The sequence below is a fragment of the Tiliqua scincoides genome, chromosome 5 (assembly GCF_035046505.1).
Source record: "Tiliqua scincoides isolate rTilSci1 chromosome 5, rTilSci1.hap2, whole genome shotgun sequence".
NCBI classification, from domain to species: Eukaryota; Metazoa; Chordata; class Lepidosauria; order Squamata; family Scincidae; genus Tiliqua; species Tiliqua scincoides.
In genome coordinates this window covers 6,807,404-6,831,196 of record NC_089825.1, presented here as the reverse complement: position 1 = coordinate 6,831,196, position 23,793 = coordinate 6,807,404, and the positions used below count along the sequence as shown (strand labels likewise).

The following is a 23,793-nucleotide window of genomic DNA, read 5'->3' as shown; positions in this document are numbered from 1 at the left end:
GTTAAAGTTTATAACAGCTAGTGCTGCCAATTTTGGAGTTCAAAATATTAGTATTTATATTTTATAATAAAATGAAAATACTGCCTTTTGATTCAAGATGACAAGAGCCTGTTGCATTACTGCACCTCAGATGGAGCTTCAGGATGGCAGATACTAGATAATATATGAATGTTTTATTTTTAAAAATTTAGATTCTTTTTGATAATTCAAGGTGGCTCACAACAAGTAAGAAAATGCAATTAAAAGTCATAAAAAGAGGCATCGTTGAAACCAAGATTACAAGAAAAGCATAACACTGGCAATGGCAGTCAGAGAACAAACATATTCAGAGAAAGAAAACTGAAACAGGTGTGTAACAGTGAGAGGGAGGGGGCCACCATCAAGAGATGGTGCTACCCCACTGACTGTTACCCCTGCTAACTGGGTAAGAGGCACTTTTTCAAGTGGGTGCCCCTCTTTAATAGGGGGAGAGTACCTGGCTCACCTCACCCCAGCAGTGTCTTTTCTAGTGGCTGTCTGCTGGTGTTCTTTTGCATCTTTTTAGATTGTGAGCCCTTTTGGGACAAGGACCCATTAGTTATTTGATTTTTCTCTGTAAACCGCTTTGTGAACTTTTAGTTCACAAATTCAAGATGCTGGTTTAGTTGAACTTTTAGTTGAAAAGCTAAGATTGCAAAGCATGGGAGGGATGGCGGCAGTCCATCAGGTAGCCATGTCTCTAGCCACCTTGGGTTTTAAAGGTAATAACCAGCATCTTGAATTGCACCCAGAAGCCACCTGTCAACCAGAACAACAGAAGCAAGATAGCATCATAATATTTGCTCTGTTTAAAACTTTTCCAACTCCATTCTGTATCAGTTGAAATGCCTGAAGGGCGTTCAGGGGCAGCCTCACATAAAACATGTTGCAATAACGCAAACGAGGTGACTGAGGCATGAATAACCAATGCCACTTCTGATGGATGTAATAACAAAGGCAGTAGATAAACACCTCTGTATGTATGGGTGCAGTTGACATGCCAACTGAAGCTGGGCAAAAGCACCTCAGACCAATGCTGTCTCTAGATATCTAAGAACAAGGCTGGCTCCAGGAGGTCTCCCAAACTGTGAATGTGGCTATGGTACTAACATACCAACAGATTCCTTATTACTGTATAATCATTATTTTGCAACTCAGTTAACTGTATAGTGTTCATACTTGATTTAAAGTTGTTTGAGATACAGTATAAACACTTCTTTATTTTTCCTTTTTAGGAAAAGTTGTAGATATTTATTCCAAATTTGATGTAATAGTAAGTACCTCTTAAAATTTTTATATATGTTTTGCTAATGTTCAGTGCTGCTAAGTGATTTACCTTTATTGCCTTTTTTAATGCTGAAGTACTGGTTTGAAACTGATAAGAGACCCCTGTGTTTCCTGTTAAGCTTACCACAGAGTCCTCCATATGGACATGAGCAGGTTTTTGTTGCTCACTACTTATCACTCACTTCCAATAACATAGTGCTTCAGGAAAATGTCAAGTGTGTTTTAGATTGTCGTCTTAGTTCAAAAGCTGCCTGGTGTCCTCTGCAATGAAGCACTCACTATCACACAATGAAGCCCAAGACCATTGTCTCGGGGAGTGGGGCTATGCATGCATATAACCCAGTGCTGGTGTTGCCAGCATGGTGATCCACAGTATGGTGTGGATCAAAAAGTGGGACCTGGAATCACTGCTTGCAGTGCAGTTAGGAAATATCACCCAGAAGTGATGGGTTGGCAGGGGGAGTGTGATCCTTGTACTGTAAGATTTCTCTTGTGGGAGTAGGAAACATTTCTCTCTTTGCTGCTGCTGTGAAGGGGAGCCCACTTCTGGGCGCTCCCATCTGTAGCCCATATTGCCAAGGGAAACAGCACCAGCCTATTCCTTATACCCATGGGTTCCCCTTCTTGGCGTTTCCTCTTGCCCTCAGTCCTCTTGTTTTTCCTTGGAGTAAAATGGTCCTGTTCATTCATCAGTCACACTGACTTTCAGATTGTTCTCTAGCATAGTTCTATCTTACAGTTGTTTCAGTGGCTGCTTTATTGAGGGGCAGGTCAGGTAGATTCTTTGCAGAAGAGAATGTTGCTAGCAACATCTACAGCATGGAATCCTCTGAATTCCATGCACTGGCACAATGTTCTCTGCAGACATAGTGCTGCCCAGATCAGCAGCATCCCATGCATTTTTTATATCCCTCCCTCTTTCTTCCCTTTTTATATAGGTATTTTCTCTTCTTGCCTCACTTTTTTTTTATTTTCAACTATACAGGTATGCATTGTTTAATGACTAGTTGCTGTGCAAACATTCTTAGTGCACAGTGTCATCTAGTGGAACTATCTGGTATAACCTCTTGTTCTTAGGCTACAAGCTTGCATTATAATCTTATGGGACCACTGATGTATATGCAGTCCATCATTGGCTGGAACGTCGTTATGCAGTGCATACCTGTAGTGTCTGCACTATACTTTATTCCAAACCACTGATGCAACTATGGTTAGAAATGGCTTTGCAAATGTTTGGTTAAGCTTAGTATGGTTGGGGAAAGGCTTGTGGAAACTAAAAGAAAGGGGTGTGCCCCAGAGGTAGGGAAGAGAAGGAGTGTGTGGGTAATCTCTGATTTCATAAACTCGATGAGAAGTTCAGGTAACGTCTCCAGTGAGCCAGACTTGTTTAATAGTCACATTATTCCTTCTAGATCAGTATTTCTCAACCAGTGGTATCTGGGGTGGTATCTGGTGGTACGCATGGGACCCCCAGACCTCCACTGCCTGGCTGCAAGACCAGTAATGCAACATGACAAGCAGCAGTAGGAGGCTCGGTTCAGTGGGCAGAGCTCCAGTGTGCACTTTTTGCATGCTTGCAAAATCCTTCCTGCCTCCCCTGAGCCTCTTGTTTGTCACGTTGCATATAGCTTACCAATCTGGAAGTAACTGGTGATGACATCATCACCAGTTACTTCCAATGTTACTTCCAATAGGTGAACCATATAACGGGGTACACTGGGGGACAAATGTTGAGAAATACTGTTCTAGATCATGTGCAAGTGCAGCTGTAACGTTACTTTTTGCATGTACAGTCATATCTCTGAAGTGCACCCTTGCTCCTGAAATGACATAACATAGTATCTTCTAGGAGAAGGGGGTAAATGCCATCAAGTTGGTTGGTTGTAATTGAAACTTGCAATTGATTGCAATTGAACCTTGAATAATTACTTTTTGTGTTTCCCTTAGAATCTTGCTGCTGAAAAGACTTATAATAACTTAGATATCACAGTGACGCAAGCCCTCCAACACCGCTCTCAGTATTTTGAAGGTGTTGTGAAGTGCAGTAAGCTGGAAACTCTCGAGACCATTGTAGATCGAATAGTTAAAGCTGAGGTGAGATTTCTTTTGATCACAATATCTCTGAGTATCATTAACCAGAATGTCAGCCAAATGCCAGCCAATACAAGAGGTAGTGATGGCATCTTGCCTGGATGCCTTTAAGAGGGGATTGGACAAATTTCTGGAGGAGAAGTTCATTACGGGTTACAAGTCAGTAGATATGTGCACGCTCTTGATTTTAGAGGCAAGCTACCTCTTATTGCCAGATGCAGGGGAGGGCACCAGGCCGCAGGTTGTGCCTGTTGTCTTGTGTGCTCCCTGGGGCATTTTGGTGGGCCGATGTGAGATACAGGAAGCTGGACTAGATGGGCCTTTGGCCTGATCCAGCGGGGCTCTTCTTATGTTCTTACAAGAGAGGACTGGAATGAGAAGTACATGAGTCCTTTCCAAATGTACTAGCAGGTGTGCTTAAATCTTTGTGTCGAGCCATAACCCTGCTTTATGGATCCTTTTTTAAAACAAATGGAAAGAAGTTGGACTTAAGTGTATATAACTTTGTTTTAAAATGTTCTTATTGATACCTCAGTTGATGTTTATCATAACACATTACATTGCTAAAAAATGAGATCACCACAGTCGGGTTTAATGATCCCCAAATTACTGTCTGCAGCTGCTGAGAGCTCCATTAGTAAACAAAAGATTGACTTTGCAATGCTGAAGCTTCCTTGTTTCTGCAGATAGAAGTGGCTGGAGGATATCTTTGTTTGGTAGATAACCAACTCTATAATAGAAAGGACAAAACAAAGTGCTTTCAGGACATTGGATCCAATTTTATGACACTGAGTTCATTTTATTTCCATCCCACTTGCGAAGCTTAGGTGGGTGCACAATGCAGCGGAAATGGTGCTGGCATCCGGCACATCCACTTAGTGTGGTGGTAGTGGTTGAGGTTTGTCTTCGAAAATGACAGAGTAAAAAATCTGAGCTTCATGATTGAGATTGAGTTGAGCCTTTGGCCAGTGCACAGGCAGTATGGCCAAGACTTGAATCAAGTGTTTGACCTTTGACTTTCTTTGGTGTGTGTGTGTGTGTGTGTGTGTGTGTGTGTGTGTAAGAGAGAGAAAATGCTATGAAATTGTAATTGGGGTGCCACTGCCTTGAAACAGCAGATTAACACGTATTGCTGTGGTTTAATAAGTGCACTTCAACTAATAAACCTGAGTTTGCGAACCAAGGGATTAAATTAGCAATAAACTGATATTAAGACAGTTTTGCATTGCCTTATCAGAGCAGAATGGGGAAAACGGAATCTCAAATCTCTTCAGATATATCATGATGAACAGAGCTTTGTTGCTAAATGTGTTGCTCTTTTTAGCACTTTAGCTCTTTTGTAGCTTTGAGAAATATGAACTAATACTGTGCAACAGGGATACTCATTTCAGCTGTGGAACAAAACTAGGCCTTTAGTTATTTCTGTACAAGCTGTAAGACAAGCTTGTGTGACAACTGTGTAAATTCATAATGCTAACAAAATGAGGAAGGACACAACCACATAACTTATTGTAATGATATATTGAATCAAACAGCTTTTTGTAATGCCAAGCTTCAGTTTTGATGAAAGATGGAAACTTGTGTTTTCTTTCGTACCTTACAAGTAAACCTGAGACATGTGTGAGTTGTTCTTTCATCTCTCTGGAGCAGAACAACATTGGATTTTTAGAAAGCTTCTCTTAAATGTCCTTCTGACTTGGTGTTTCCCAGATTGTGGGTCGGGACCCACCAGTGGGTCTCAGCCTAATTGTTGGTGGGTCATGAAACTGACAAGGGAAATGTATTGAGCCCTATGGAAAGTGGAAATGAGCCACATGTGCATAAGTAGACAAATTTCCCTTGGCTCCTATCAAAGGGAAGTGCAAGGCCACCAGAATGGTCTGATGAATGTGGAGCTCAGCACGTGTTCCAGAAGGTAGTCCCCCATCATAGTAAAAAAGGGTAAAACAGTGACTTCAGCAACTGGTAAGGTTAAACTGTGTATAAGGTTTTTCTTTTCTCTTGTGGTCTCAAAGCTAGGTGGGTCCCAATAGAAGACCATTTTGAAAAGTGTGTCCTGGTTCTAAACAGTTGTTGGAACCTAACTACTATCTTTGGACAATCTGCTTGGAATTCTCTGCACTTCAAGACATTCTGTGTTTTCTCCATGTTTGTTGCTTCTTTGTAGGTTCATCGACTGGTGGTAGTGAATGAAGCCGATAGTATTGTTGGTATAATCTCCCTCTCTGATATTCTACAAGCGTTAGTGCTCACGCCAGCAGGTAAGTCTAACAGGGGTGTGAAACTTTTGTCACTTTGTTCTCACCTAGCAACTCATTAGCTGCAAATTACAGAAAAGAAAATATGCAAATTTTGATCACGTTGTTGACATATGGGAGAACCCAGTCATCATACTGGCTGCCCTTTCAGCAGCATTGCTTCTGCTGAGGTATCACTCTGCTGCTCAGCAGCTGAGAGATGGAAATTCAGTGCTCCCAGCATCATTCCATCATGTGGCCTGACTTTTCAGTAGTGATATCTTGGTAGAAGCAGCACTGCTGAAAGGCTGGTCCTCTTGATAAGTGGGTTCTCCCAGCACCGATCTTTCAGCAGCTCAGTTTCATCTCCAATGCTGCAAGAGCCCAGTTATCACATGGGTTGGATAAAGAGCTTCTGTGGACCTGATGTGGCCTGCAGGCCTTATATTTGACACTGCTGTGGCAGTGTTGCAGTCCTATGCCCACCCCTGGGTCTACTGACCTTAAGCTCCTTCACCATATTGGGTAATTCAAGCCCAAAGAAGGACTGGATGGGGTTGAGCATGTTCAGCTCCTTCATAAAAACAACAAAAAAGCTAGTACAGGTTGCATAGCATCCCACATTATTAAATACATCAAAATTCCAAGTTTAAGTCTATATAAAGGCCATTTAAAATTCTTAATGGAGAAGCATATATTCACATGTAATTTCAAGAACTAGAGAAAGGGAAGCTCACACAAGAAACTACTACTTATAGAGCAGTGGTTCCCAACCTTTAGGAGCCTGCAGACCACTGAGGCAAACATTGGAATTGTCATGGACCACATGCAACCCCCTCCATCCACACCACACACAAAAAATACAGTTCAATTTGGTAGCCCATGGGCGAGTGCTTGGCAAGACACTGAAAGTGTCAGCTGAGGGGGGATACCTCCTCTCTAGTAATACCATAAGGAAGCATCTTGCAGAGTGAGTGCTCTTCCACAGACTACCAGAAAGGATGGCGAATGGACCCTCCCACAGCTGGCACTTCAACAAGCGCTGGACAACCAGAGAGTGGAGAACAGACTACCTACAGCCATAGCTGAAACTTCAGTGGCCAGTGGGGGAGTGCTCACTTGGAGAGACACTGGAAATGATCAAGGGTGATCATTTTTTTCCTGAGACCTCACGGACCACTCCTCAGGGTCTCGGGGACCACCTGTGGTCCCCGGACCACAGGTTGGGAACCACTGTTCTAGAGCTTACCTACAGCTAACAGTGAGGATCCTCTTCTCTTTGTTCCACACGCTTTTATAGCCCCAGTTGACTGGCCAGCATTTCTCCCTTCCTTAATCACAAAATTCTTACACCAGCTGGGGCAAAGTAACTACAGCCTAAGCAAACAAAACCAACTAAAGTCTTAAAAGGGCCAGCACATTACAGGCAGCAAAGTACTTGATACTCTTCATTTATTCTTACTTGAGACATTTATTCTTACTTGAGACATACCTGTGGCTGATTATTTGCCCAAGGCCTACCCAGCAAGCATGACGCTTAAGCAGAAATATTTCCCATTTTCACACTCGACAGTCTGTCAATTGCACTACATTGAATTCTTATCCTGAAGCTATTAAAAATGGTCTTGACTGTCACCATGGCTGGAAGGTCCAGGTGCAGCTATGACCCCTTGAATTCATTGCTTCTAGGTCCAAACTAGTTATAAGCAAACAGAATTTTACACATGTGGCAACTCTAGTATACACACCGATATAACAATAATAACTAGGTATTTATATACCGCCTTATTGATCATCAGATTCCTCTTCTGACTTTATTCAAGGTGGTATACATAGGCAGGCATTTCTAAATCCCTCAAGGGGATTTTTACAATGATAGAGGTTCTCTCTTTCAAGAACCAACAACATTTCAGAAAGGATCTTCCTGGTTTGGTCTCACTTCTGGCCTCCAGTTATTCCACGCAAGCTGACAAGCAGCTCCATCTCTCACATGGAGGGCAGCCAGGACGCTTCTTGCTCACACCAAGAGCAGGTGGAATCACTCAGCTCGACTTGTCAGCTGCTGCAAGGTCTCGCCATTCTCAGCCGTTCAGGGAGCTGCCTGTGTCCTCAAACTGGTGACCTTCTAATGTTATCTTCAGGCTAATGGAGGCTCTACCCTCTAGACCAGACCTCCTACCCAATTATATATATAAATTGCTCCCTCACTGCAAAGTCATGGATTGGTGTGTTGCTACACCTCTGTTTTGCATTCTGAGCTTTCCCTAATGTTGCAGGTGCACCAAGAAACTGTTGCTGTCCACAAATGCTGTGAGCCAGTGGTGTAGCTAAGGGTGTGCAGGGGGTAGCAGTTGCACCATGCATCGAGCTTTAGGGGGGCAACGAGCTGAGCTTGACACTAGTGACCAAAATTGTGAAAATTTTGGTATGTATGAATGTTATACCAAATCATGTTATATATTAGGGTCTCCAAACCCTGGCCCAGGGGCCAGATGCAGCTTGCAGCCAGCCTCTGATCCCCTGACAGCCTCTGGCCCAGTTGACCAAACACAGCCAGAGTTGTGCTTGTGGGATGAGGGAATGTGGGTCCATTTAAGTGTGTGTTTTATTTATTGGACTGTGTTGGTGTTTCTCCAATTCTGGGCATTTGAGCCCATTCATTCGTTTATTCATTCATCTAAGTTCCACCTCTAATATATTTATTTAAATTCCGGCCCTTGACACTGTGCCAGGTATTTGATGTGGCCCTTCAGCTGAAAAGTTTAGAGACCCCTGTTATATATAATTGGAAAAGTAATGCAGAATGCAACAAAACAAACTGCATTGGAATATCAGTGTTCTATCAAAAGTTATGGCCAATTAACCAGAAAACGAAAACACAACTGCCTTATGAAACAAAAAGTATATTTTCTTAACTCAAAACTGACCTATGAGACTGTTCTGAGAGCCAGTGACATATTATTGACATGTTGCAGTGACATGTTATCATGATACAGCATGAAACCAATAGGTGTTAATATGAGTCAGCTCTCATTTCCGTGTATGATAATACAGTTACCCCTGCTAACTGGGTAAAAAGGCACTTTTTCAAGTGGTGCTCCTCTTATATTTAGCAAGGGGAGATTAACCACCCCTCTTCACCCCAGCTTAGTGTTTCAAACCAATCAGGGGCACACTTTTTATTTATTTGATTTTGTTGGGGGGGCCATCTTTCATGTCTTAAGGCCTCAAGGGGGGTATAGCATGCCCTAGGAATATCCTTTGTTGCACTTAGCTTGCCTTTACAGGTGTCTGGAACAGAGTACTCAAATAGTCGATGTTCACAAAGTGGTGTAGGCATGAGGAAAAGTCATCACTAATTGCATTACTAGTACTCAATAAATGCCTGACATTCATGTAACCATACTTCACATAGCCATCATAATAGCTTGTATGCATTTAGGGAAGTACAGTGGGCCCTTGGTATTGATGCGGGATCCATTCCAGGACGCCCAGCAGACATTGAATTCTGCAGATAATGAAATCGGGGGGGGGGGGGGCGCACTGGCAAACCTGAAGTGTCTTCCAGCTGTGTCCAGGGGCCTGTTGTGGCCCACCAGCTGTGGGCTTGGCATCTGCTGATATTTAGATCTGCCAATACCAAGCCTGCAGATAGAGGGCCCACTGTATCTCTAATATTCCCAAGTACAAAATATTGCTGCATTTTGAGCAATATGAAAATGTGTGCCCTACAGCTTGGCAGCTTGATGGAATATTGGGTCTCAAGTTGGAACACGTGTGCACTATTGTTCAGAAATACTAAGTTTCACCTTGTTTTTCTACTATCAACAGGTGCCAAACAAAAGGAAAGTGAAAATGAATGAATGCTGTGAACATAAGAGCCTTTGTAGAAGAACTGAATAAAGTTACTAGGTCACGTTTGCCTCCAGAACACTGATGGCAATAGAGAAGAGCAGAATGGTGATGAGAGTGTGTGTATTGGGACTGAGTGATGGGTAACTAGTTTATTATTTCCCAGTGATTGTCGCAAAAAAGCAGCATGACAAGAAGCTTATGTATTTTAAACAAAAGGCTTGCATTTTCAAACGTTTGCTGAAAGACTTCATATGATGTCCTTCATCCAAAATGCACTATAGCCTGAAACAATACCATTTCTTTTTGTATTTGATCGAAATCGCTGGTCAGCAACAGATCTCTGACATAAGGCAATAAGGTGTATGGCATATTCATATCATAGTGCCTTATGTCAAAATGCCGCCAACAGTATGTCATCACTGTTGCCCATCGTGATGAGAGGAAGTATTGTGCTAAACAAGACACTATATTTGAATGTTCAAGTCGCAAAACCTAAACCAAATCAGTTCCAGTTATCATTAGATTTGTCATGAAAACTGTAATTTGAATATCAATAGATTACTTTAAAACTTTAATGACAATTATTGTGTGTTTATAAATGTTGCATTCTGAACAGAGATGGTAAAACAAGACTGATCTAAAACCAGCTTTATTTATTATTTTCCTGCAATTTTTTACACATCTTTGGTGGATAGCTAAAACTTCACCATATCCATTAATAAAACATTGATTGTTATATAAGAAGGAGCAGATGTTTCATTACTGAAAATAGGACTACAGAGTACTTGGCTTCTAGATGGATTATATCCAAGAGGACCAGAGATACAGGAGTTTATCAAGTGTCTGGCTGGCATACCGCAGTCCCCAAAAGAAGAGTTACCCGATGAAATGGAGAGGCCAAAAAGGCAGTCTAGGTAATACACAAAACTATGAAGAATCGATGTTATACATGAACTGGCCATAGGGTGCTGGTATTTCAAAAGCTTGTAACAAAATTCATGTTGTGAAAATGCATACGTTTTAAGTATGAACCTCAAAAATCCTTCTAAATTTAAAAAAAGTTCCTGTGTATCCACACAACATATAGTTTCTAGAGTGGATTATGTTCCATAATATCTCTGAAACCAGCTGATCTCCATACTCTGACATATTTATGGCATTCAAAAGAATCCTGGTCAAAATGTGAATCACGTTTTTCACCTCCTGTATCATCCTCCTAACCCAAACCGTAGCCCTTCCTTATGGCGAACCTTTCATTAGAGATGTCATCATTAGAAAACAAGAGACTATCGTCCTCTTGAGAAATTGAACAGAAATCTATAGAGCATCTAGATCTGAAGAGCACCTTTCTTATGGAGGTCAAGCATCTATTTTGTCAACCCTCTACAGCTGCAGTTGTGCATCACCACATAGTTTCTACTCTGTTTCCTTCTTCAGTGACCCTCTTTTGCTCACATACCTTCAATGGAGAATCTTCTATGGCAGCGGTACTCAAACTTTGAGGGATCTTTACTCCCTCAGTAAGTCTTTGTGGGGGAGGGTCTAGGGCAGCAATACGATCCCCAGGATCGAGCTGCTAAGGGGGGGCGAGGGGGGATATTTGTGACTTTTAGAAGGCAGGGCTGCAACAGGCTGCAGGAGGTGCGGGGAGCCCTGCGCAGCACAGCACTCCCCAAGGCTTGGAACTTTCCCTGAAAGATGGGCAAAGCAGTTCCGTTTTGCAGGAGGCGCTTTGCACCCGCTTTCAGTGAAAGTGTCCTTAAAGGGACAGGGGAAACTACACTAACTGGTGGGTTGCAACCCACCAGTTTGAGAACCACTGTTCTATGGAGAATCACAAACCTTCTATGGAGAATGGATGATGTCATTGTCAAATAGTTGCATTTTGTGTTTCAGACCCGATTTTTCAGGCATGTTTTTGCAATACTGCAAGTTCAGTGCCAGCCTGTCCCATGCTACCAGGTAAACCATTAAGGGGCCCTGGGTGGCTGCTATGCCTATAATTAGAAGTCGGTTCTTTGCAGGATCTGCCCCATTTATTGCCATCTGTTGTGCATGGCTAGGGGTTGATCAACTGTCCCTTATTAGTCTTATGCAGTAGGTTGCTTCCTTTCATTCTGCCTGATTGTAGTGAAACAGAACTATTTTGTTTCTTAAAGGAATGAAAGGAAACTGGTTCCTAAAGCTAGTTTCCTTTTTCTTCCAGACACAAGGATTGGAAGTTAACTAAAGGTTACTTCATTGCCAATCCCTTAGCTGTACCAGCATAAAGCAATAAAAGGGATAGCCTTGCCAAGAGGAAACAACTGATGTAAGATTGCAGGAACCATTTATTGAATGGGACAAACTCATATAAGTATGAATGGGGTAGGACACTGTTGGATAATGTACTGCCATATTGTGGAAACAGCATTTTAATTCCATTTGCATCTAATTGTGGGAAAGCAGTCTCTTAGCAGCACTACAGGGCCCTGGTGCTAAAGAAACTCCACAATTAAAAGCCATCAAAAGAGGCCACTCTTCTTGGGATTCTCTTTAGTACGAAATAGCTGAAGATGTGTGAAAACAGTTTTACCCAGAAGTATGCATTGTGTTTAGTAAGACTAAGGGCAAGAGCCTAACCAGGTCTACTCAGAAGTAAGTCCTACTTTGTTCAATGGGGCTTACTCTCAGGAAAGTGTGGTTAGGATTGCGGTCTAAAGCTATAATCCTATTTTACTCACCAGCACAAACACCTGTACAAACAGCTGTTGAGAGACTGGATATGTGTCCTCTGTTAAAATTCCTGACTGCTTGGCATGTGAACTATTCCCTCATCTGAGTGGGCTACAGTACCTGTTAATGTTTTGAGGGAACTTTGACAAGGTTAGACCATTACAGATTGTAGACTTCAGCAGCATTGTGTGTTCAATAGCAACACAGGCCAAGAGCGCTTACATCTGTTTACTAAAATAGAATGTATGGAAACCCAGGACAGAGGAAGACTCTTATTTTAAATTCTCCACCATGTTACATTTACAGATCTCTCTGTACAGTCTGAGATTAGCTGGTCGCTCATTATGAGGGCCAGGTAGGAATTTTTTTCTGTCGTCCAAATTGGCCATGGAGGGCAGTTTTTTCTCCTACCCCATACTGTCGAGGGAGGGAAGGTATATTCAGTAGATTTCATTCATTAAAAATTGGTTGCTGTGTTTAATAAAGCAGCACAAGTTAAACCCAGTTGCAATCTGGTGTCTTCACTGAGGGGTGAGTGTAAATAGAATGTTAGCTGCAGGGAAGTGGCAGTGAGATGCAAGTATCTTGTGGTCTTATGTGTGCCCCCTGAGGCATCTGGTAGGCTGCTGTGAGATACAGGAAGCTAGACTAGATGGGCCCTGGGCCTGATCCAGCAGGGCTCATGTTCTCTTAATGTAGTTAGTTCTACAACCAAGACAGCAGCATACCTGAAAGGGCTGGAAGAGGGGTTTGGTTTGAGCAAGCAGAGCAATCAGCAGGAGGCCCCTTTTCTTATGGTAAATCTCACAACCTAGCTAGTTGCTGTCAGTGAACAACAGGAACAGAGGCAGTTAAGATTTAAAAATAATAGTCTCACAGTTGTCTGTGCCTTCTGAAGTATCAGAGGTTTCTGTAATTTAAGGAACAGAGACCCCTATAGCTGATCTCTTTATAAGGAAGTACAGTAAGGGAATTGGTGCTCTTTGGCAATGGCCTGCCATTGAGGACAGAGTTCAGCAATGTGGATGCTTGTCCTAAGGTGGTTAGGGAGTGAGGGGAAGAAAATTACACAGCAGAGACACTTCCTGCACCTACCACAGAGAGCAGGGAAAAGGGTCCCATGCAACTGGACAACACACTGCCTCCTCCCACCCACTCCTGCAGGTAGTGTTGCACCTTATTCCAACAGAAAACTCCACAGAAGTAAATTTTGGATTACCACTGGTGCATGACAAACTTCCCATCTCATCTACACCTTTCAGGAAGTGAGACTAGATACTTCTGATTTCAGTGTGAAATGAAATTGAACATGCAAGTTCTTGCATGATTCAAGATGATGGTGTGCAGGAGAGTCAGGAAGAGGCTGCTGCAAAAGAAGGATGCCATGACCCTGGTAGGTTTGGGTTTGGATTCTAAAAGGTGTGGGAACCACTGCATTGGAAGGAAGGAACTGGGACCAGTCAAGAGCCATCATCTAGGAATGTATTCAGACACTCTTGCAGGTGTGTTTGACTACCTCCTGCCCAGTTAGCAAGGGTTAAAATTAGCAGGGGAAAGTTCAGATCTCTGCCATGAACTCAAAAACTGACCTCAGCTTCAGTCTTTCTCATCTGCAATAGGAAGATTATCATATTTATCTTAGAATTACCAAACAGCAGAATAAGTGTGAAGCACATGGCACCTCAGACAATGCTACACAAATGAGTGTTATGATATGCACACATAAACTGATGCGCCTGTTCAACTGGATTCCTGCCACTCAAAACACATAAAGAGAAATACTCTTTGGCCTTGAGAATCAAACACCACCACAGACTGCAAAAAAAGTCAATGAACTAAAAGCCCCTTCTACAGAGAGTTTGCTCCCTGCACTTGTTGATGGTGACATCCAGTTGGGGTCCTGTCTTTTCCAATGTTTCTCTTCTGCAGGCTCCAGGAAAACATCAGGGAAGGGCACCATATCACTTTCTCTTGCACATTTACTTAGGAGTGGTCTCCATGGAACATAATGGGATTTACTCATTATGCAGGGGTGGATAGAAGGATGTTCTTTTCATCTCACACAACACTGGAATCAGAGGACATCTACTCAAATTGAGTGTTGGGAGAGTTAGAAGAGACAGAAGAAAATATTTCTCTGCCCAACATGTAATTAGTCTGTGGAACTCCTTGCTGGAGGATGTAGTGAGGGCATCTGGCCTGGATGCCTTGAAAAGTTTTCTGGACGAAAATTCCATCCCAGGTTACAAGCCATGATGGTTATGTGCAGCCTCCTGATTTTAGAAGGAGGCTCCCTCAGAAGGCCAGAGGCAAGCGAGGGCACCAGAATGCAGGTGCCTTCTGTGCTCCCTGAGGCATCAGTGCGTCACTGTGAGATGCAGGAAGCTGGACCAGATGGGCCTTTGTATTCATCCAGCAGGGCTCTTCTTATGCTCTTGCACACAAGTAAACCTGCTCAGGGCTGTGCTTCGTGAGCTCAGTGTTCCTACAGGTGCCACTTGGCCTACTCTCTGAACAGCATTCCTGCCTGGGATGGAAAGGCAGGTTTGTGCAATTTAAATGGATACTGCCAGCGAAGCTCAGAATTGCAACAACTGTACAAAACTGTTTTCCAAGGCAGGCAGGGACGGGGTGCTATTGCATCAGAGCCCAATCCTATGCAGGTCTACTCAGAAGTAAGCCCTATTATAGTCAATGGACCTTACTCCCAGGGAAGTGTGGGCAAGATGGCAGCCCGAGCCCAACCCTGTGCAGGTCTACTCAGAAGTAAGCCCTATTATAGTCAATGGGCCTTACTCCCAGGTAGCTGTGGCTGGGACTGCAGCCTGGACTGCACTGGCCGGACACACAGAGCGTACCTTCGCCGCAGGCACCAGCAACGAGCCCTGGCCGGCTCAGTGTCTTTCCCAGCCCAGCACGTGCGGACGGAGCAACTTCCCCCTGCCAATCCCCGGCAGGCAACGTTTTCCCGTCTCGAGCCCCACCAATGGCAGCTCACGAACCATCTCGGGGGGCGGAACCGATCCGCCAACCAATCAGCATGAAGAGCCTCCAGGAGGGCTTGGCCTCGCCCGCGGTAGGGGAGGGACAGGAGGAGGAGCAAACAGCTATCCCCGCCCCACCGGGCGGGGCCACCGCGAGGGTAGGAATGACGCAGCAAAATTTCGAGCGCGGGCTCGTCCAACTGACACCCGCAGGGCCCGTGACGTCACCGCGCGGGGCGGGACCGCGAGTGAGAAAGGCGAGTGGCTGCGCTAGGTGGGGCGGTCACGTGAGTGTCGCCGCGCGGCCCTCAGTCAAGCAGCGCCACAGCCGCGCACGGGTCGGTCTCGGTGCATGCTGCGCGCGCCGCCCTCAGCTCCCCTCAGGCCAGGCCGCCCTCCGCCTCAGCAGCAGCGCCGCCGCCTCGCCCCCGCGGCCCAGCCCTTGATGTGGGTCGCGGCCCGGCGGGGAGAAGATGCCGCCCTCCAAGTCCCGCAAGATCGCCATCCTGGGATACAGGAGCGTCGGTGAGTGCCGGGCCGGGCCTTCCATGCGCAGCCGCCTCGCGGGGGAGTGAGCCCCGGAGACTGCAGTGGGGCGCCGCTGAGCAGACCTGCCTTGGGGTCTCAGGCCGGCAGCCTCCACACTTGCCCGGGAGTAAGGCCCACTGGCTGTAATTAGTCTTACATGAGTAGACGTGCATGGGTTGGGCTCTCAGGCTGCCATCCTACGCACACTTCCCTGGGAGTAAGGCCCATTGCCTTTAATGAGTCTTACTTCTGAGTAGGCATGCCTAGGATGGGGCTCTCAGGCTACCATCCCATCCACACTTACCTGGGAGTAAGTCTCATTGACTCTGATGGGACTTGCTTCTCAGCAGACTTGCCTCTGCTTGGGCTCTCAGGTACTTTCCTGGCTCCCCCCCCCCCCAAGGTTGGCTTGTGGTGGGCCAGTGTTTGAGGCAGCGGCAGCTTCCCTTCATCTGCTGGGACAGCAGCATTCATCCGAGACAGGGACGTGCAGTGGGTGGGGAGGCAGGTAAGGGCAGAGCCTCCCCACCTGAGCCTTTTGAAAAGTGCCTCTGCCACTGTGTGCTCAAGTGCCTCACATGGCGATTGTGGCATTTTTTGAAGGACTCAGGTAGGGAGGCTCTGCCTCACCTGTCTCCCCACCTGCTGCATGCTCCTGATAGAAAGCTGTTGTGCCTCCTGGCTAGGGACATGCAGTGGGTGGGGAGGCAGATGAGGGCAGAGCCTCTCTATCAGAGTCCTTCATGAAGCACCACTGTCACTGTGTCAGGCACCTAAGCAGAGTACTGGGTTGTGGTGCTTGGGCGTCTCATATGGCAGCAGCAGCACTTTTTGAAGGACTCCACTGGAGAGGCTGTGCCCTCACCTGCCTCCCCTCCCACTGCAGGTCCCTGTTCCTGTCTTGTAGGTGGAGGAAAAAGGGAGGAGAAATCATATATTGGGTAAGAAGTTGACCTAAGGTCATCTTCAACTGCCTTCCGAACATTTTGTCAATTTATGGGGAGGAAAAGAATTGAGCCTCTTCTTTCTCTACATGAAGCAGTGGTGCAGTCTGCCTTCACATTGCTGCCCATGCAGATGGAGGCACTTTGGCCAAGACCAAGGGAGGGGGGATGCCACTGGGGAGGCTCTGCCTCACCTACCTCCCCTCCCACCACATCTCCCTGATCTGAGAGGTGCCTGGAAAGGCTTTCGCATTTTCCATGTCTGGCCGGACCACCTGCGTCACCTCTGGTGGAACCCGACTGCAAACAGTCTCTTTCCCTCCTTCCGTGCTCCACTTTGCGGATGCCCCTTTTGTGTCTCAGTGGGATCTGAGCTGCTTCTCACCTGATGCTGCTGAACACTTATTTGGCGGCAAGGCTGAGTTGTATGTGAGGCTGCAATCCTATTTGCACTTACCTTATCCTATCCACACTTACCACACCCTACCATTGAATATAATTGGACTTGGTTCTGAATAGACATGCAGAGGATTGGACTCTGAGGTTACTGCCCTCCTTCTCTTCCTGGTGACCCTTTGCCTGTCATGGTGTGCCCAAATCATGCCTTTTCCTTGAGGCATCTGGTGGTCCACTGAGATACAGGAAGCTGGACTGGATGCACCCCTTTTGGCCTGATCCAGTGGGGCTCTTCTTATGTTCTTACGGTCAGAGGAATTGCTCAGACAGCTGTATCAAGGGACTAGGGTTACTGAAGTTTACTGAGTTGCAATGTAAACCAAAGAGCTGGATGCTGCCTCAAAAGGCCAGTTGCAAGGGAACGGCACCAGGATGCAGGTATCTTGTTGACTTATGTGCTCCCTGAGGAGTAGATAGGTCTTTGCCCGGACCCAGCAGGGTTCTTCCTATGTTCTTGTGTTTCTTTTTGTTGTGATTTTAGTTATCCTTGTATGGTAGGATGATGGTGTGGCTAAAGAATCAATGAATACTAATAATAATTACAGCATTTGTATACCATTTCTCTTGCTGACAACGCATTGTGCGAGTCTTTCAGACTCAGTATTGACATTCAGTGAGCTTGGTTTTGCTGCCCAATAGAGGTCTCCTGCCTTCTCTGTCCTAATATGGAATAGATAAGAATAAGGGTAGGTTAGTGTTTTGGTTCATGCTGCAAAAAATGAAAGTGTTCCTGGTTGGGGTTGTGTGTGTGTTCTCAGGAACTGAATGGGAGGGTTTGCTTAACCGGAAATAGGTGAAAAGTGACTTGAAGACAGACTGCTCAGGTGGCCCATTACAGGTAGAATATTCCTTATCCTGACATCTGAAAAGCCAGACACTTTTGTCCCAGACTTGTTTTCTGTGGCGTGAATACTAGAAGGCCTTGTGCTCATTCCCGTGTTCAGGATGTAAGCTCTGTTCTCTACTCTGTGGTGTAAACTTGTACAGACCTTGTTGAAAAATGTCAGAGGCCATATGGGTAACAGTGAAAAGAGCAAGCGGAAGCATTTCTCATTATGTTTCATGCAATTACTCTGAAATCCAGACACCTTCCTCTCCCAAGCAGTCTGGATAAAAGATACTTAATCTGTAATACTTGGGGCGCAATCCTAACCAATTATTCAGCACTGAAATAGCTGTGCCAATGTGGCATGCACTGCATCCTGCAGTGGGGAGGCAGTCAAGGAGGCCTCCTCAAGGTAAGGGCATGTTTGTTACCTTACCTTGGGGCTGCATTGTGACTAGGTCAGTGTTGGAAAGTTGGTTAGGATTATGCCCTTGTCAATTCAAGAAATACCCTCAAATTGGTATCTGAGTAAAAGCTTGTAAACTGAAATAATTTGTAAGCAGATTGGCTGTTGCAAATGTGAGGTATTGGTAATGTTTTGGGCACTGTATAGAAACAGAATTGATGCTATGTTTGGTTGTTTGTATGTTTGTTGCTCGTTTTCCCAGCCTGATCCCTTGAGGAAGGCGGGTAGTATGTTTCATTGTTTGCATTCAAATTTCCCTTCAACCTCTGATTGTAGTTTCAGGCAGTTCCGTTTTTTGTGAAATGGGGGATAAGAGTAACCTATCCCAGAGTAATGAAGTTTAAAGATACTACATTGTTCCTTGGCATTTTTTCCTGAGTTTTTACAGTTCTGGATGCAAAATTTGTGTAAGCTTTCCTATGTTTTAGATGGAGATGGTCTTGGAAACTCTTCAGGTGAACTAATTCATAAACACCAAGTTCTTCACTTCTTAACCAAATCTTAATGTTCAAATTCTAGAATTTGTTTGTCAATTTTATGCCGGAGTCAAAATGGATTTATTGTTATGCTGGTATATTTGTTCATGTGTCAATCTTGTGGGCATGGCTTATTAGCAAGCTTACAAGCAAACTCAGTTTGCTGAAATAGGGAAGTGGCTGATAGTCTGCTGGTAATGTATCTGTAGTTTTATTCCATTATGCCACTTGATCATATTCTGTGTGCTTGCTCTGCCCTTGTGTGTACACTAATCCAAGAAGAGTTGCCAAAAATGTCAGTAGCAGCTTGACACTGAACATAGTTGGTACTATTTGGAGACTTGGTCATCTTGAGCCGTCTTAAATCATACTGAAGAATGTTGAAGCTTCTCTTGATGTAACGTAGGGGAGAATGCCATGGAGCATGGAGGCTTCTTTTGGTTCAGATGCATGCAAACAGCATGAGGAAGTAGAGCCTTGTGTACAAAAGAAAGAATGGAAAAGAATGTTTTTGGGCCTTGGACAGTAAAATGAGAACTGTATTGAGGCATAAGATGTGGTAGTCTTGAGAAGAAATGTCCCTGTTTTCTATCTCTACTCCAGGGAGAGGCCATGTCAGCTTAACTGCAGGATTAGACACACTTTTCTTATTCCATTTGCTTGGATGCTTGTCCTAGTCTCTGTGTTTCCTCTGCATGTAATGGCAGAGTAGGTAAAAATGTAGTAAAAGGTGTGACCTAAGTTGGTGTATTCTTGCTTCATTGGCTCCTGGATGCCTGTCTAAGCAAGTTGTGAGGTACAGGATATTGAATTACATGTGCTTGCTTGTGTCTACACTGCTTTCTGAGATTTTAAAATAGTATTTTCGTGGCCCCACTTGAGGATTGAACCTATGCATGTACATATATGCAGATTATGTACTACAGGACTTTAAATGTACCAGAGGACTTGGGGGCAACCACAAATTACCTGTGCCAATTAAAGTAATTCTTCCACAGATAAATGAAGTCACTGTCTAAACATGTTAATGTCAATGAATGGGACTACTTAATTCTTTTAGAATTGAATGTGGATGTGACACAGGCATTGGTATATATGTATTGTGCAAGAATACTTGTTGGAGGGGTCTGACTGCAGTGTGGACTTGGTACCCAAAGTGCGTTTTCCTCTGTATAGTAGTGAAATCACCCTTTAAGTGCTCAGCAGAGACTTTCAAGTAAATTGGTCATGCGGTTTGCCATCCACCTGCTTGTCTGAAATGTGTAGCAAATAGTTGTGGTTGCCTATCTATATTTCACTGCCAGTGTGTCTATCCCAGCAACATTGCCATAGGGATTTGTACCCTGTCATAGGGATTTGTCATAGGGATTGAACTGAATGCCTCCTTCATGCTTTGCTCTCTGCTTTCTCTCTTCTGCCTTAAGACTTTCAATGGCTGACATGATAACATTCTTTAGATGTTTCTTTAGATATTTTGTTCTGTTGTAAAGAAGTGTGCTGTTAAGGAGTGAGATAAATTGGAGAATGGCTTCAAAGTCCAACTAAGCATATGTACAAACTCCTCAATGTAAACCACAGTTGTATCATAGTGTGAAGTGCAAAATCAAAGTGCTTAACTGAAGTAGGGAGTAAGACCAAAGTTAAGGTGCTATCAGTGTAAAGAGCCTGTAACATTTATTTTGAATCTTTTTGAGTTTTGCTGTTCAGCATGGAGACAGGAATGATATTCAAACAGACAAGTTAAAGAAGGTGGTTTTACTTTTAAGCTGTGTACAAATCTTGGGGACCTGGTTTGCCACCTCTTACGTTCAGATGAGTTTGATTTTATTTTCATGTGATAGATCAGGTCTGATAGCCAGTATGTTTTAATTTGGTGAGATAACCAAATTAATTGTGGTTCTGATTTACAAATTGTGCTGTTGTTCAGACTTAAAGTTTGGGAGAATGAGTTCATGTATACTCAACTGCATGGGTCATATTTAGTATTTCAGCAAAAATGTAAAGGGGTTTACCTAGTAAACTGTGAGATAAATGCTTGAGCACTGGCAGAAAATATAATTAAGTTATAACCAGAGGTTTACTGTGAACGGTATCTTAAAAATGATAACGGTTTAGACTGAAGTGCCATGTCATTAAAGTGGCATTTTGTTGTACTTTTGAACATCTACTTTGGAGAGAAAAGGGTATTGTTACAACCTGTTAGTGTAACAGGTTGCTGTAGCAGTTCCTTCCCTCTGACCACAAGGGAGTGAAGCTGGTGGAAGTTTGCTATGTTGTGGCATTAACAGCATTTTGGTTTTAGGTGGCTTCTCAGAGTAAAATGGACATATTTTAAGGCTTCCTTCATACCTGAATTAAGTTCCTGTTATTTTCTTCTCCCCTCCCAAAGGATCACCTCATTCATCTCCTGTGTCACAGTAGGATCAATGCAAGGAGGGGTGGGGGCAAAACTGCCAGGAGCAGGAAATACCGAACAGCCAAAGCGCTCAGCAGCACAACTGCCTGTTGTGCTGCTGACTCTCCCTTAGGGCCAGGACTGCTGCAGGCAGGGCTCACTTGGGTCCTCTCGACTTGTACGCCATCATCCGCCTTCAAGGGGAGGGGGAATCAATGTTTTGCATTGCCAGGCTGGTGCCCCTTTGCTGGAGCAACATGGCTGCCCTTCTCTACTTAGGTGAAATGGGGATGAGGTTCAGACATAATCTGTGTTAGCTTTCCCTGTACTTCAAGTCTGATATGTTTGTCATCTTTATTTCTCTCTATTTGTGGGGTGGAGGAGGGGTCCTCTGGATCCAAGCACAGCTGTCTGGCTTCAGGGACCACATGCAACAGTTCAGAGGCCACAGGAGGAGACTGACTTTGGACAGAAGTGGGAATTGCCAGAGTCTTTTGATAAGTCTGTATCCTACAAAATGGTGAGACAAGCACCTGGTATCTGGATTATTGGAGGGACACAAGTAGGGAGAACTTCAAGTGTCACTGGTTAACTTGGCAGGCACTGTGTAAGGATCAAATGAGTGAATATAAGGCAAAAAAAAGCCCAATACTGAAGAAATTGCATTTGGTGAATCAAGTAATATATCTGAAAGTAGATCCCAAAGGTTTCAATCAGTGATCTGGGATTGACCAACAGAATAGTGGGAGAAGACCTACCATTAAAAACTTTGGTGTACTGTCCAAGGTACAGGGAAAATGCTGCCTTGTAGCCTAGGCTAACCAATTCATTTCAGCATAATCTTTTCTGGACTACAGTTCACTTCATCAGATTCGTGAACTGGAATCCTCAGCAGGCTTTTGTATAAGTGAAGTTTTTTCTATAAAAGGATTAAACGGAACCATGACTCACGTGCAGTCAGAATTTTATTGGAGGGGGAGGGCAGGGAGCAGGATTGCTCCATGGCAGATTTGTGTGTCCAATCTGTTTGAATTCCTGAGTTATTGTTGATCCTGCTCTGTTGACCTTGAAGAATCCTTTTATGTCTTTCTAGCTAGTTTATATATTAGTGTATCATTGGATTCTATGGCTTAGTGTGCATTTTCCTTGTGTTAATTATGTGGATGCACCCAGAGTCATTGAACATGTGAAATTTCTGTGCCTAATACATGAGTAGCTCTTTTGGCTAAAGTTTACATCTTTTGGAGCAAAAATTTAAGCTATGCTTCAGCTGCTTTTCAACCAACGCAGTGGTATTTTGTGGGTGATGGTAGTAAGATTTACACAAAGTTCTACGCTGGAGTCCAGATCTTGCTGTTAAGCTGGATGGCTGCTCCTGTGTAGTAGAGTCTGAAATGCCAAGTTTAATTAAAAGCTTGTCAGGCCTGCCCATTGTCTAGTGGCAAATCTTGCTGCATTGAACTTGTTAGTGGTAGCAGTAAACACTAGAGGCAGCATGCTTGACTGTAATATCAAGCCACTGGAAGGGTTGTTCAAGGACACTGTGCTAGAATTAACTCCTACCTAGCCTGCTTTGCATTTTTCATCTTTTCTGTTCTTTCTATCTTGCAGTGCTTGCTCACTTAGCCAAACTGCAAACATAGTTGTGTGGGATACCTTGTTCAAACAGCAAGCCCCTTGCTATATTTATATAAAGAACAGTTCCTTTATGTGTACTGAATAATCTACGAATATAGACTCTGATGTAATTAAATCTTGATTCTCTGTGCAGTGGAAGCCTCAAATATTTTTGGCTTCTACAATGAAGCTATTTGATACTGTCAAATTCAGCTTAGCCCTGACCTTCTAGTTTGGTATATTGGAATAATGTACTGTAGCTCTCAAGGTTTGACTAGCAATTAGTTACTTTGTATTCTTAGGCAGTAAAGAGATGAAAATTAAATTGCATTTAAAGATTTATCTTAAGCATTGTGAGTCAGACATCTTCAGTTAATATGCATTTTTTAACTTTTGCATAACTTTGTTGTTCTGCCATAAATGCTTGACCTTAGCCATTATATATTGCACTTTGCTTGGAATGCCTCTTGTCCTATGTGAGGCAAAAGTGGCTGTTTTGGAGATATGATGTTATGTATATATCTCTTCCTTGCTCCTACAGGGGTATGGTGCAATAGCTCATTTTTTATAGTTCAATCCAAATAGTTAAATTTTTATTTTGTGCCCTGGTTAAAGGCTTGGTTTGGGTAAGGGTTTAAAGCAGAGGTTCCCAACATCCCAGCCAGGAAACCTCTGTCATTAACCTGTAAAGGGGTGGGGCAATGGCAGCAACACAATCACCACAATAGGGCCACTGCTGGAGACAAAAGCATTTTTTACTTACCTGGGGGTAGTAGGGGCTCTCCATAGGGTCTGGGGGCCCCACAACCCCTTCTGCAGGCACCTCCAAACTGTTGTAAACTACTAAAAAAGCCACTTCCAGTTTTCATCACAAAACTGGAAGTGGCTTTTTCCTTTG

At 44.0% G+C, this 23,793-nt stretch overlaps 2 protein-coding genes across 4 annotated transcripts in view; both read left to right on the top strand.

Moving 5' to 3' along the window:
• PRKAG2 (protein kinase AMP-activated non-catalytic subunit gamma 2) overlaps positions 1 to 10,232 on the top strand; it is a 235,492-nt gene extending 225,260 nt beyond the window's left edge. For all 3 annotated transcript variants that reach the window (XM_066626921.1, XM_066626920.1, XM_066626922.1), the window contains 4 exons: positions 1,254 to 1,291; positions 3,253 to 3,399; positions 5,564 to 5,657; positions 9,465 to 10,232. In XM_066626921.1, the coding sequence (XP_066483018.1) occupies positions 1,254 to 1,291; positions 3,253 to 3,399; positions 5,564 to 5,657; positions 9,465 to 9,496 (311 nt within the window). In that variant the 3' untranslated portion in view covers positions 9,497 to 10,232. The remainder of the gene's footprint in view (positions 1 to 1,253; positions 1,292 to 3,252; positions 3,400 to 5,563; positions 5,658 to 9,464) is intronic.
• Positions 10,233 to 15,428: 5,196 nt separating this feature from the next.
• Positions 15,429 to 23,793, top strand: part of RHEB (Ras homolog, mTORC1 binding) — a 35,624-nt gene continuing 27,259 nt past the window's right edge. The window contains exon 1 of the mRNA XM_066628032.1: positions 15,429 to 15,712. Coding sequence (XP_066484129.1) covers positions 15,661 to 15,712 — 52 coding nt within the window. The 5' untranslated portion in view covers positions 15,429 to 15,660. The remainder of the gene's footprint in view (positions 15,713 to 23,793) is intronic.